Consider the following 14207-nt stretch of genomic DNA (forward strand, 5'->3'; position numbering starts at 1 on the left):
CTTGTAGCCTCCAGTATTTTCCTTTGGTTGTGATTGCTGCTTGGGCATTGCAGCAAAAATAGAAAAGTTGCTTATTTCTGACAGTCCATTGCAATATTTTGGTTCCCATAGCAAAGAAATACTAGATTCAGCGACCTTCATCAATCGATTTTGAGTTAAGATACAAACCTTAAAATTTAAGTTTGAATGTTTGTGCATTTTAATAAACTTGATCATGGAAGTCCATTAAGAATCATACCATTTTATAAACACAATTAGATGAAACATCTTGTAGCTCACATTGAATGGCTAAATACATTTCCAATATCCATTGTCATGGGAGATCATAATATTTTAAACCATTTTATAATACTGCCAATCCTAGAACTAAAAGATTTCAACATTAAATGTGATTTTTTTTTCTTCAAATGGTCGTGAAACTTCTAGAACGTGCAAATATTAACCCCATCTATTCTTGGAATAGTGCCAAGTCACTGTCTTGCAGATTTTAGAGTTTGGTTGTGGTAATAATCTTGTATATACAAATATGTACTGGCTTGAGTTTTTGTTATGCTTGGAAAACATGAACTGCTATTAAAATAGGTCAGAAGCAGGAACTGTGCAATATTTAATTTTATCCAAGTTTGTGCAACCTCTCCTTGTAACTAATACCCCCTAATGCGGGCAACATTCTGCTAAACCTCTTCTGCACCCTCTCTAAAGTCTACATATCCTGTAATCGGGCAAACTGAACTGCAGTCAGAGCTCCAAATGTGGCCTAACCAAAGTTTTACACCTTCTGAATTTTGTAGTCGGCAGGGCAGTACTCTGCATATCGCCAACTTGGACAATTTTACATTTTTATCAAGCCAATTAACCTACAAACCTGTACGTCTTTGGAGTGTGGGAGGAAACCGAAGATGTCGGAGAAAACCCACGCAGATCACGGGGAGAACGTACAAACTCCGTACAGACAGCACCGTAGTCAAGATCGAACCCGGGTCTCTGGCGCTACCTTTTGCTGTAAGGCAGCAACTCTACCGCTGTGCCATCGTGACTGCCCTGTGCAACATAACTTCCCGACTCTTATAGGCAATACCCTAACCAATGAAGACCACCCCCCCATTTTTAAGCAACAAATCCACTCATGTTGCCACTTTCTCACAGAAAGTTGTGAGTCTGTGGAATTCTCTGCCTCAGAGGCCGGTTCTCTGGGTACTTTCAAGAGAGAGCTAGATAGGGCTCTTAAAGATAGCGGAGTCAGGGGATATGGGGAGAAGGCAGAAACGGGGTACTGATTGGGGATGATCAGCTATGATCACATTGAATGGGCTCGAAGGGCCAAATGGCCTACTCTTTCACCTATTGTCCATTGAAATGCACCACTCATCTTTCAAATTCATAAGATAATCCAAACATGGCAAGTAAATAAGATGATGAGCAAAAATAACTCAGTAGGTCAGGCAGTATCTGCAGAGAGACTGGATGGGCAACGTTTCAGGTCAGGATCCTTCTTCATAGATAAGATCTGTGGTAAATGATTCTGGCAAAACTAAAACCAATCGTGACCTTGGAAAGATGATCTTACTGACAAACAAAATAGGATTAGGAAACTCAGATGCTGGAGACTTCTTCACCATTCAATAAGCACCTTTAACAAACGCAGACTATCCAAAAGCATCTCAGTTAACAAAAGTTAATTGTATTTCTTATGCAGGACTCCATATACAGGGCAGTGTTTCATGTCACAACCAGGAGCTCAGCTGTTAAATTATCCCAGGCTGTGATAAGTACTTACAGTCAGGCCATTGTTAGGCTCCATTATCATCAAAGCATCAGACGGGAAAATGGGACTCTAATTTTACAATGCTGCCCAGTAAAACAGAGAGTTGATTGGCGTACAGCCACTCGGCTGCAACAAAGGCCCAACTGTGCTACCGAACATGAAGCACAAACACAACTAGGAAAATATTCAGTATTGGATGGTGAGCCTTAATTAAAATGCCAGCACCCGACTTGCAAAGGTAGCATTTTCATGTTAGCCCTCACCATTTGAAGTCTTGAAGGGTAGTTTAGGGAACAAAATCTTCAAGGGGAAAATTTGCAAGAGGCTTTCATCACATAAAATGCATTGCACAACTCTAACAGCTGCTTTCACTGCTGCATCACCACTGTACCCATTATGTTTACCGAAAAGTATTGATTAAAAATAAACGCCAACATTCTTCATTCTTTTGGTGGGAAACATTAAGTATTACTCTTGGCCAAGAGATTCAAAATTCATTGCCTTTCCACCCGTTTGCTCAATGTAAACAAACTAGATTTGTAGCCAATATGATTATTTTTGCTTTTATGGAAGTAATTGATTAAGATTGATATCTACTCACTGAACTCCTGCCCAATACTATGTACACTTGAGTACAGGACACGGGCCAAACTTTTGCTTCTACATGATAAGAAGTATTAAAAAGGAATTACAATACAGAAACAAGATTGAAATGTTATGGCCGCTGTACTGCAATCAACCAGCTGTCATGTGCACAGCTTGGTTCTCCGTCATCAATCATATCTAGCACCAGTCATGCATTCCTGTTATAGACACAAGAAGCTGGAGCAACTCAGCGGGGAAAGTCAGTATCTCTGGAGAGGAGGAATGGGTGACGTTTCGGGTCGAGATCCTTCTTCAGGCTGGTTGGGGATAAGGGAAAACGAGAGATATAGACAGCGAGGTGGAGAGATAAAGAACAATGAATGAAAGATATGCAAAAAAAGTAACAATGATAAAGGAAACAGGCGATTTGTAACACAAGCTACTTGTAGGGTGAAAATGAGAAGCTAGTGCAACTTGGGTGGAGGAGGGATAGAGAGAAGGGGAATGCCGGGGCTACCTGAAGTGAGAGAAATCAATATTCATACCGAAGCTGCTCAAGCGAGATACGAGATGCCGTTTCTCCAATTTGCATTTAGCCTCACTCGGACAATGGACATTCCTGTTATATCATCGTTTTCATCTTAACTACTGGAAACATTCTTACCATGACAGAGACTCAAGTATGTCGAATCTACCTGCCTAGACACAAGAACAGGGCACTTCGGTAGACTTGCTGCCTTACAGACAGTTGGAGTTAGATTTAGCTCTTAGGGCTAAAGGAATTAAGGGATGGGGGGAAGCAGGAATGGGGGACTTTAGTTTAGAGATACAGCACGGAAACAGGCCCAACGGGTTCGCGCCGACTAGCGATCCCCACACTATCCTACACCCACTAGGGACAATTTTTAAATTTACCAAGCCAATTAATCTACAAATCTGTACGTCTTTGGGGTGTGGGTGGAAATCGAAGATCTCGGGGAAAACCCAAGCAGATCACGGGGAGAACGTACAAACTGTACAGACAGTACCGTAGTCAGGATCGAACCCAGGTCTCCAACGCTGCAAGGCAGCAATTCTACAGCCGCGCGTATTTCTTGCCAGGCTTTCGCCTACCCCACATCTCTTCCAGCTTGCTTCCCCAGCCCCACCATCTATCTGAAGAAGGGCCTCAACTCGTTGTTAAAAATCGCCCCCAGATTTTTCCAACCAAGCTTTAGCCCCATCATTATTTACCCCCATCATTACCGGGGTGGCTAAGTGCCAAGATTTTAATTGATAATAAAGTTCCCATGAAGTCCTGGGCTGTGTGTAGAATGTCAAATTGCTAAATGAAAGGGCATTCCTTGTATATGATTCTATTCCAACCCCTCATCTTATTCCCCCTCATCTTATTCCCCTCCCTTAAAATGCATCATGAGGAGATAGTGCCGCTCAACAATACAACCCCTACAGTACAAATTAAATTTAAAACAGAATACTGGAAATATTCAGTCGGTCAAGCAGCATCGGTGGAGAGTACATTGGACCAACTTTTCAGGTGAATGAACTTTCATAATAACTAGGAAACTAAAAAGAACACTTCTAAACAAACCAACCTTCCCGTTTGTATCAGAACTAGGCAATTCTAATACTAGATCAATTACCTGCACTGATAACTATTTATTGAGTGAAGATCTTAAAAATGAGTTCCAATGGAAGAGGATACAGAGAACCATAAAGCGCTGTGAAAATCAGCTTCATGGTTAAGGAAGCTGAAATTTGTATCAAAATAGATCATTTGCTTATGTGCATCAAATATAACACAACTTGAACTATGGAACATTCAGATGTGTTCCAATGGTTTACAGAATGTACAGTGGAAAAAAGACAAGCAAGGAATGGACAATTATTTGTATAGTTGTTTCTATAGTAATTTTTTTTATTCACAAAAATGGACCATACACAAAGACTTATGCCAAAGAAAATGGCAATAAATACAAAAACAAGGAGAGAATTCCTACATGGATAAAATATGGCACATAAGTAAAATACATTTAATCTATAGCAAAAATGAAAAAGCGTACAGCATTTGCAAAGTCCCTTTTTAGTACAGACATTTATTCAATCATCTACATTTGCAAATTGCTTTGCCCCATTTCATTTAGTTAATGTAGTGAAAGGACCGTTCAGTTTTTCAATCATGAGCTCTGGCCTCTTCATACACACAACGCCCCAATAATGCGTCATTTAATAATGGAGAATGGTAAAATGATCCTACATGTTGCATAACTAGTTTGTTCGTAGCATTCCAGGATGTGAAGTTTTAAAGCATGGTTAACCGTTTAAGGTAGGTGACCTGTGCATTTGCTTTGACCCCTGATTCACAGAGGTGATAAATGGCACTTTTTTTAAAAAACGGTTTAAGCTGTAAATGTCCATGTTCAAACTTATATGGGGGCATTGTCCATCTTGATGAACAAGAGTTTTATCTTGGCTTTGCATTTACTCAAGGTTGTGCATTTGAAAAGGCATTGGTCCCATTAATATAGATTATGAAGATTAGAAAAATTATAAGACTAAAGGATATGGCAACTGACTAACTGTAAATGCACAATTACATTGGTTTCAGCACCTAACATTTGCCACATTTGTCATAATAGGCAGCAACTTTGTGCAACAAGTACGTTGCATTGTTTAAAGGAAATCCTAATGTAGTAATATGTCAAATCCTCCCAAAATTCAATAAAACATGTATGTCGGTGGCAAATAAAACCAATTCACAAAATCTTCAAGTGGGAAGGTGCTAGGTATGATTTTTGAATACCGATTTTAAAATGTTTTCCTTCTAGTGGAAATCAATTTATCTCCAGTACGTAAAAGTGGTAATTACTGTTACCAGCACGTGGCAAGAAAGCTAGAAAAGCAAGACAGCAAAATACTGATTCATGGATTAGCTGTGCACAGGAAAGCCAGGAATCCAATCTTTAGGGCCTTTAAATTTATGGAAGACTGTAGCAAAAATCAAAAGCCGTCTCGCTGGTTGGTAATACTGATCATTAATAATCAACACCGTGCTCGGAGTATTCACCGCGGTAATCTCCTTGGTACTCCTCCTGATACTCTGCAGGGTATTCGTCTGGATATTCACCTGCATAGTCGCCCTGGTAATCTCCATCACTGTACTCGGAGCCATTTGTTCCCTGGCTTCCATTGTGAATGTGGGGCTCAGTTGGGGTGGCACAGTACTTGGAGTCGTACACTTGCCGTCCCAGGCCGTATACAGTCATTCCCGTTTGGGAGGCTCCTTTGTTCGTGCCCATCTGCAACGATATTGTGGAGGTGTCGCATTTCTCTGTCGACGCCTTTTGGTCATAGATGTGTCTTCTGGTACCCGGGGCTGTCATACCAGCCTAGATAGAGCAGAGAGAAGAATGATTCACGCAACTAGGACTTTAATGCCAAAGTTAAATGCTTGGCCAAAATCCCCAGGCTAATACGATTGGACTTTATTCATCCCAGGAGGGAAATTGATCTGAAACAGTCATAAAACAAAAAAAAAAACACATGAAACGTGAAATTAAAGTGACGAGTGGAAAGGATTGGAGATGTGCAAAGGGGAGTCAGTCTCAGTCTACCACAAGACAGAAAGGGGAGGAGTTTTAAAGTTTGATAGCCACAGGGAAGAAGGATCTCCTGTGGCGTTGTGTCCTGCATCTTGGTGGAACCAGTTTGTTGCAGAAGGTACTCCTCCGGTTGACCAATGTGTCATGGAGGGGTGATCTGTATTGTCCAGGATGCTCTGCAGTTTGAGGAGCATATATTGCTCAGTATTAATGTTGGTGACACATTGTTCCAAAGCCATTTGCCAAACCTGCTTTTGTCTATCACTAGTTTTGACAAAAAGCAGTTGGCCATTCCACTGTACTCTGGGTGTTGAGGTTTTGTTTGCACAGATTAACTGTGTATATAGGGTTTTGGGTTGGATACAATCCCAACAGGATCTAGACTGCTGCTGAGCCTAGTAAGTGTGATGACCAAAGGCCAACTTGGCGCAGTCTGAATATGCTGTCATTTGATGGGACCAGCTTGGCAAAAGAAAATTCCAATCTCAAAAGGTCAATGCTTGAAAATAGGAATCTGTATTGACCAAAAGAGTCGGAGGTTGTTAAGAGAGCGAGAAGCATGAAGATGGAATGCCAAAATTGAGAAGACCATCCTGTGAGCAGAAGCACCAGCCACTGAACTGATCAACTATTTATTCAAAGGTAGACAAAAAGCTGGAGAAACTCAGGTGAGGCAGCATCTATGGAACGAAGGAATGTGACGTTCCGGGTCACGACCCTTCTTCAGACTGATGGGGGGTGGGGAAGAGAAGCATATAAACATATAAAATTATAAAATGACTGGGCAAGCTAGATGCAGGAAAAAATGTCCCCAATGTTGGGCGAGTCCAGAACCAGGGGGCCACAGTCTTAGAATAAAGGGGAGGCCATTTAACACTGAGGTGAGAAAAAAAAAATTTCACCCAGAGAGTTGTGAATTTGTGGAATTCCCTGCCACAGAGGGCAGTGGAAGCCGAATCACTGAATGGATTTAAGAGAGAGTTAGATAGAACTCTAGGGGCTAGTGGAATCAAGGGGTATGGGGAGAAGGCAGGCACGGGTTATTGATTGGGGACAATCAGCCATGATCGCAATGAATGGCGGTGCTGGCCCGAAGGGCCGAATGGCCTCCTTCTGCACCTATTTTCTATGTTTCTAAGAAAGGAAGAGGCGGAGACAGTAGGATGTGGGAGAGCTGGGAAGGAGGAAGAAAGCAAGAACTACCTGAAATTGGAGGTCAATGTTCATACCGCTGGGGTGTAAACTGCCCAAGAGAAATATGAGGTGCTGCTCCTCCAATTTTAACTATTTACTGAAGCACAGATGCTCAGCAGTTGGAGATGGACAAAGCCATAGGGACATCAACTAAAATTTCTAGGCAAGTTCCTTCCACATCACATCTGCTGCTAAACTAAGCACATCGATGGCAAGGATTTCCTTAAAAGTAAAATGGTCCGTGACAACAGTGGTAGTTTTAATAAATCTATTCATCGAATGTCCCATCCATGCTATTCGTAGTTTTTGATGCACTGCACAGCTTCCCCTCAAAGGTTTTGACTTGAAATGTGAAAAGTGGAATTCCTTCTATCCCCATCACTATTCACACGGACAAGATTTTAATTTGCAAAAAACCATCAAATGGATGGAAATATACTTTAAGAAGGGGTTTAATCTGTTGGGTTGGGGGGCCGGGGAGGGGAGAAGATTCTAAACTATAATACTAATGTTGAAAATCATAAACTGAGACATCTCGCTTTAACAATAGCTGTGTCATCTTCTGCTGCCCGACAGCCCAAATTCCCCTTCCTCTCAAGGTTTTTTGCCACTCGCTTTAGACAACTAGCGCTGTAAATGTGGGTAAAGCTTGAAGTGCAGTGCTCAGACTCTGCCCGCCAAACTGTCCTCACCATCTCCTCACTATCCTGATGTGCACCGCCCGCTCCATTGACCCAAATGGTGTTGCAATCCAGACCAGTAAGCCAAGCAGAGACCACAAAACCATCCATCTGCTGTGTCTACTCAGAATCTCCTGCTCGATCGTTTTGTTGGGCTGGAGATCTCTGCAACAGTCTTCCACCAGCTTCCCCCCACATACTCCCTACAAGTCGGTTCAGTGAACACATCAAGTCAGCTGGGTTCTGCTTGGCTGTAGAAACTAACAGTTGTATCCTGTCCCCTGAAAATAAACAAATGCAAGAGCGCAGAGCATATAATCCTTAGAGCAAGATGGACAGAACCATCAAGCTCTACTGGACATGAACACGTTGAATTAAGGATATGATTCTACTGCAGGAAAGGGCAAAAGGGTGAAAGATGGTAAACATGATACAGAGGGGCCAAATGGCCTATTGCTTCTCGTGTACTTTTTAATCAAAGTAGCAAGCAGCAAGTAATGATGACAGAATGAATGTAACTAGGGGAATCGTGTTTCAGCTGGGAAAAAATACTTCTTACTCCACTGCAATAAAATAGACAGGAAACTTTGCTACAATTACCTGACTTGCACCCTTGTTTGTTCCCATCTGAAGGCTTATGGTTGTTTGATCGTATGGCTTCTCAGTGTGAGTCTTTGGATCATAAAGATGTCTTCTGGTGCCGTAGGCAGTCATACCTGCTTGGCTGGCACATTTGTTGGTTCCCATCTGAAAGAACATGGTTATTTTAATACATTGGTGCTTTTAAAGTAAAGTGGAGGCCATTCACTTCAGTACAAATGTGACCCATCGACTTTCAAGTTTCAAGTCAAGGTCAACAAACGAAATGACGAAATATCAGTGCAGCGAAGAGAAACAACATGTTTAAATAATTTATGACAATGATAAAGATGTTTGGATGATAAGACAAACAAGCAAGTCTGTTTATCTTTGGATACAAATGAAAAAAAGGTTGGTGATAAATACAAAATCTTGTTTCTAGTTCCCTGGCTCTGACACACACACACACATCATAACCAACTGATGATACATATCACTGGTAACGTCAAAACATTTGACACAAGCACACAGAAGAGATAAGTCACTGGATTGTAACTGCATTGTAATCAAAAGGGACAAGCAAAAGAGATCAAGTGCTGGCGTAACTCAGCGGGTCAGGCAGCATCCATAGAGAACATCACCATGTCCACTCAGCGGGTCAGGCATGTTCTTCAGGGATGTTGACTGACCTGCTGAGTTACTCCAGCATTTTGTCACTTTCCTTGGTACACCAGTGTCTGCAGTTCCGTGTCTCGGCAAAGCACAAGTTATTAAAAAGTATCCTTTATTGTCAAGATTCATCGCCAGGCTTCATACACCTCAGGAATCAATGTGTTATAAAAACAATATAAGGTTAAAGGAACTCAATGTCCATAAGGCCAAGAAGCCAGAGATCTACTCTGTGTCTATCTTCGGTGTAAACCAGCATCTGCAGTTCCTTCCCGCACAAAGTGCTGGCGTAACTCAGCGGGTCAGGCAGCCAGATCTGCTGAGTTACTCCAGCACTTTGTGTCTGCCCAAGGTCTAGCCTATTGGACTATGCCATATGCCAATACATAACACAGCCAAGACTCATTCATTGCCAGCTAAAGGCAGTTTCATTCTTGGCAAAATTGGGATCGGACTCCTTGCAATCAAGGTTAAACACCTTGGGAAAACAAAAATGCAGCAGATAGAAATTTACCCTTTGTCCAAATTACAAATGCAGAATGACGTTCCAATTTAAATCAAGGTGGGAACCTTAGGAATCAAGAAGGAAGCTTACATGTTGTAACCGTTTATAAAGTAATGGAACATCATTAATGAGTACCTGAAGTCCAATTACACTTTGTCCAGCCTTCATCTTTTCTTCCTTGAAGTGCCTCTCTTGCTTGTCTGCATATTTAACACCAATATCCGTTCTTGTGTGAAAGCCTTTAGTTTTTGCCTGGATAAAACAAAATAAAGTACATCAACACAGGAATACCAGCACACTAGGCCTGGATAGAGTGGATGTGGAGAGGATATTTCCACTAGTGGGAGAGTCTAGGACCAGAGATCATAGTCTCAGAATTAAAGGACTTTCCATTAGGAAGGAGATGAGGAGGAATTTCTTTAGATAGTGGTGAATCGGTGGAATCCATTGCCACAGAAGGCTGTGGAGGTCAAGTCAATGGATATTTTTAATGCAGCGATAGATTCTTAATTAGTACGGGTGTCAGTGGTTATGGAGAGAAGGCAGGAGAATGGGGTTAGGAGGGAGAGATAGACTGGCCATGATTGAATGACGGAGTAGACTTGATGGGCCGAATGGCCTAATTCTGCTCCTATCACTTATGTGACAGAAACTAACAATTCGGGCAGCAATTCCTGTTCAAATAACAAGAAGCAATTCACAAAGATTTGGAGTAAACTACATTCAGAACATGGAGACCAAAAGTCGAAATTAAAAAAAGAGACGCATCTTGAAAATCAATCGGTTCCCATGTAAGGAACTGTAAGTCAACTGTCAAAGCCACTCATGGTACACAGAGCCAGCCTTGTTTGTATTGGTTTGATGAAACAATGTTTTGGATCTCTCCAGCTGCGCTCTTAAACCTCAAAGACAACCTACCACTCCATCCCCCACCCACAATTTGGCACATTTGACCGTTAGACTGTGCTCCTACAACCTGTCTACAAGCAGAAACTCAAATGCAAGGATCTGGTGCAGGGAGGTGGGTAGTGCTGATATGAGGAAACAGATGAGCTCTAAAGCAACAACTTTGAGTCAGTGAACTGGAATGGGTATGCCACTGTCATTGCAGACTTCATCAGTAAACGTGTAGAGAACTTTGTGCCAAAGTAATCAATGTTTCTCAATGTTTCTCAACCAGAACACTTGTCAGGTGATCATGACTCCTTACAAGAAATCCAATTACGACCTTCGCAAAGCCATCAGGGACACTAAGAGACAATACCAAGCTGAAGTTACAGACTAACCACATGGGCACCCGTTAATTGTAACAAACTATAATGGGCTACAACATGAACAGGGCCCTTTGTGCACGTTCCCAATTATTAAATTGTTGCTTTTAAATTTATGAAATTCTATCGTTTAATTTTTCCACAGCATTTCAACTATTCCAGGCAGTGTGCTATTGCTTTTGAACAAAATTCAAGAACGTCACTAGTTAAATTCATTTGTCTTATTTACCAATCTCTTTCATTTAAAAGTGTCTGTCTGACATTTAATGACATTCATCAGCCTCATCGTTATTAGCACGACCCCTAAATTTGGAATCTCCAAATCTTTGAATGATTTTGCGGCCAATTGTAGAGTATTATCCAAAGACAAACAGTGATCGCACACTGATCTATGTGAAGCACGAGTTATCTACTTTTCATCAATATGACTAACTTCCTAGAAATATCAAAGTTTTCAGTTTGTCATGGTTCATAAATCCTTAAGAGGTGAATACTTTTGGGACCGCAAAAATGTCTTAGTTTAGTTTAGATACAGCACAGAAGCAGGCCCTTCGGCCCACCGGGTCCGCGCCGACCACTGATCCCGGCATATTAACATTATCCTACACCCACTAGGAACAACTTTTTTTATGTTACCAGGCCAATTAACCTACAAACCTGTACGACTTTGGAATGCGAGAGGAAACCGAAGATCTAGGAGAAAACCCACACAAGTCGCGGGGAGAACGTACAAACTCTGCAGACAGCCCCCATAATCAGGATCGAACCCGGGTCTCCGGCACTGCATTCCCTGTAAGGCAGCAACTCTACCGCTGCGCCACTGACTTCTTGTATAATCTATTGGATTCAGCCATCATTTAGTTAATATTTCCAAGTATTACATTACAAAGCAACTCATAACAGCTAATAACCATCTACATCTGATCTGAGGGGAATTGTTATGTATCCATTTTATCAAAAGCTTTACGCAAGCATAAACACTGGTTCACAAATGGAAAGATTCGCCCACAAGGTCAAAATTCAGCATTAAAAAGGTCTTTGAAGTAACTGAATGGAAACGCAAAAACAGCAGCAGGAGACTTGTTCCTTCAACGCTGCACCAGGCAACACAACCATGACAAGATCCTCTCCTATCCCAATCCTTTAGGATCCAGAAATCCATCTATCTTCATTTAAAAAACAATTCAGAGAATTAACCTCAGCAACTGTCTATGGCAGCAAATACCACAGGTCCATGACCAAAGTGAAGACATTTGTCCTCATCTCAGTCTTGACATTATACTTTTATTAAAAACATATACTTGGAATGCTGGAATTTTTTGGAATACGAATTTGAATGGGATTAATTAATTAAATGGGCCAATTATACCCTTCACAATGTGCAGAGTAATAAAGTCACTCACGATTACTATAGTGCCCTTGCTGCATCTTAAATTTAATGACAGCACCGTTATTATATAGAGGCCTTTGGATAACTCACACAAAGGTCTTCCTCTCTTTTGTGTTTGTTCACTCCATCCAAACTGATTGTGCATCTTTTCATTTTTGGAACCAATATCTTTTCTCAAATTGCACCAACATCATCCTTCACTAACAATGTCATCCCACCTCCTTTCCCTTGTTTGCCTATACTTCACAAATGTTGAATATTCTTGGATATCTTGTCCCCAAAGACTAAGATGGCAGACTGATGCGCAATGTGAAGGGCAGTGGAAATTTTTTTTTTTTTTTAAATGGGCAGCATCAAATCTTTACATAGACAATAGATTCAGGAGTAGGCCATTCGGCCCTTCGAACCAACACCGCCATTCAATATGATTAGGGCTGATCGTCCAAAATCAGTACCCCGTTCCTGCTTTCTCCCCCATATCCCTCGAGTCAGTTAGCCCCAAGAGCTATATCTAACTCTCTCTTGAAAACATCCAGTGAATTGGCCTCCACTGCCTTCTGTGCTTTATCACCCCAAAAGGCAAGCAGATTATTTTGGGTTAATGTGTTGCTATGTTACTTTTCCAATGAGCAGGTACGCTCTGTTCTTGGACTGTTTTACAGTTCGATGATTTTTTACGTTCTCCTGATTGATATAAAGTGGTAGCATGACTGGAAAGTAAGCAGCCAAGTTGAAGGAGAGAGGAATCAGCAGAGATCAAAGTCAACTGATGAACGGCAGTGAATGCTCATTCCCGTGTCAAAAGCAGACAGCCCGTAACATTGTTTATTTAAACCAGGGCGATTGATTTGTGACGGTGCAAGTTTCAGTACTTTAGTAGCAGATACAGCTTCCATTCATTTCAATCCTTCAAGGCAGAGTCAAATTCTGCCGAGCAACAGCATTCACAATAGGAGCCTTCAACGTTCTGAAATATGTTTTGCAACTTCAAGTGTGGTAAAGATTACTTCCACAAATGGATTATAGAAGAATACAATCCGCAGCATTGTTTTCAGTAGGGAGGCTCAATCACTTATAATAACTTCTAAAAGCTCTATCCCGCAAGATTAGTTTTAGAAGAAAGCAAGTAGTATGCTGTTTTTGTCAGGTTGCCAGGTATGCTGTATCTGTGAAGGCATAATTTGTGCCGGGTGGATGAACTAAGAAATAGCGCGTAGGGATAGCGAGGGTGAATGCATGAAAAATTTTCTTCCACCCCCCCATTCGGGGGGTGGATGAAATTAAGAACTCGAGGGGGGTGTAGGTTTATTTTTAAGGTGCAGTGAAATGAAAAGTGGCGTTGAACTCTCGGATAGGTGTAATAGCAGCCAGTTGTAGACAAAAAGGCAATTGGGGGGAAGAATTATAGAACAACTGGAGAGGAAATTCACACTTACCAGACTTGCGAGGGCCAAAAGTGTCGTCTGTACTTGAGTCAGGTTCCCATTTTCAAAAAGGTCATTTGCTTCAAAAATGTCATGTCGTCTCATCCCATAACACTGCATGGCTCTAATAAAGTTACCGATATTCTCCAGCTGAAGACAGATGAACCAAGCAGTTAAGTGATGTACAGTATATGATATGCTTCTTAGTGAAGTGCAGTTTTAGCAAGAGGACAGTTACTCCTCCTGGCTCTTTGAAAATGGGACTGTGAACTACACCAAATGACCACAGTCTTTAGGCAAACGCAACGTGGGAAATTAAATTCTTCCCACAACAGAGGTTGTACGTTCTCCCCGTCACCTGCATGGATTTTTCTCCCACACTCAGACATTTTTCACAGGTTTTTAGGTAAATTGGTTTGTGTGTGTGTGCGTGTGTGTGTGCGCGTGTGTGTGTGTGTGTGTGTGTGTGTGCGTGCGTGTGTGCGCGCGCGTGTGTGTGTGTGTGTGTGTGTGCATCACTGGTGAGTGCGGGCACGGTGGGCC

The 14207-nt window shown here is 41.7% G+C and overlaps 1 protein-coding gene across 1 annotated transcript in view; it reads right to left on the reverse strand.

The window, feature by feature from the left end:
- Positions 1–4235: 4235 nt before the first annotated feature.
- Positions 4236–14207, reverse strand: part of LOC129700775 (calponin-3-like) — a 52194-nt gene continuing 42222 nt past the window's right edge. Inside the window, exons 4-7 of the mRNA XM_055641465.1 lie at positions 13677–13814; positions 9715–9831; positions 8427–8573; positions 4236–5739 (exon numbers count right to left, since the gene is read on the reverse strand). Of these exons, the coding sequence (XP_055497440.1) occupies positions 5386–5739; positions 8427–8573; positions 9715–9831; positions 13677–13814 (756 nt within the window). The 3' untranslated portion in view covers positions 4236–5385. The remainder of the gene's footprint in view (positions 5740–8426; positions 8574–9714; positions 9832–13676; positions 13815–14207) is intronic.

Source organism: Leucoraja erinacea, chromosome 10 (assembly GCF_028641065.1).
Source record: "Leucoraja erinacea ecotype New England chromosome 10, Leri_hhj_1, whole genome shotgun sequence".
Lineage (NCBI taxonomy): Eukaryota > Metazoa > Chordata > Chondrichthyes > Rajiformes > Rajidae > Leucoraja > Leucoraja erinaceus.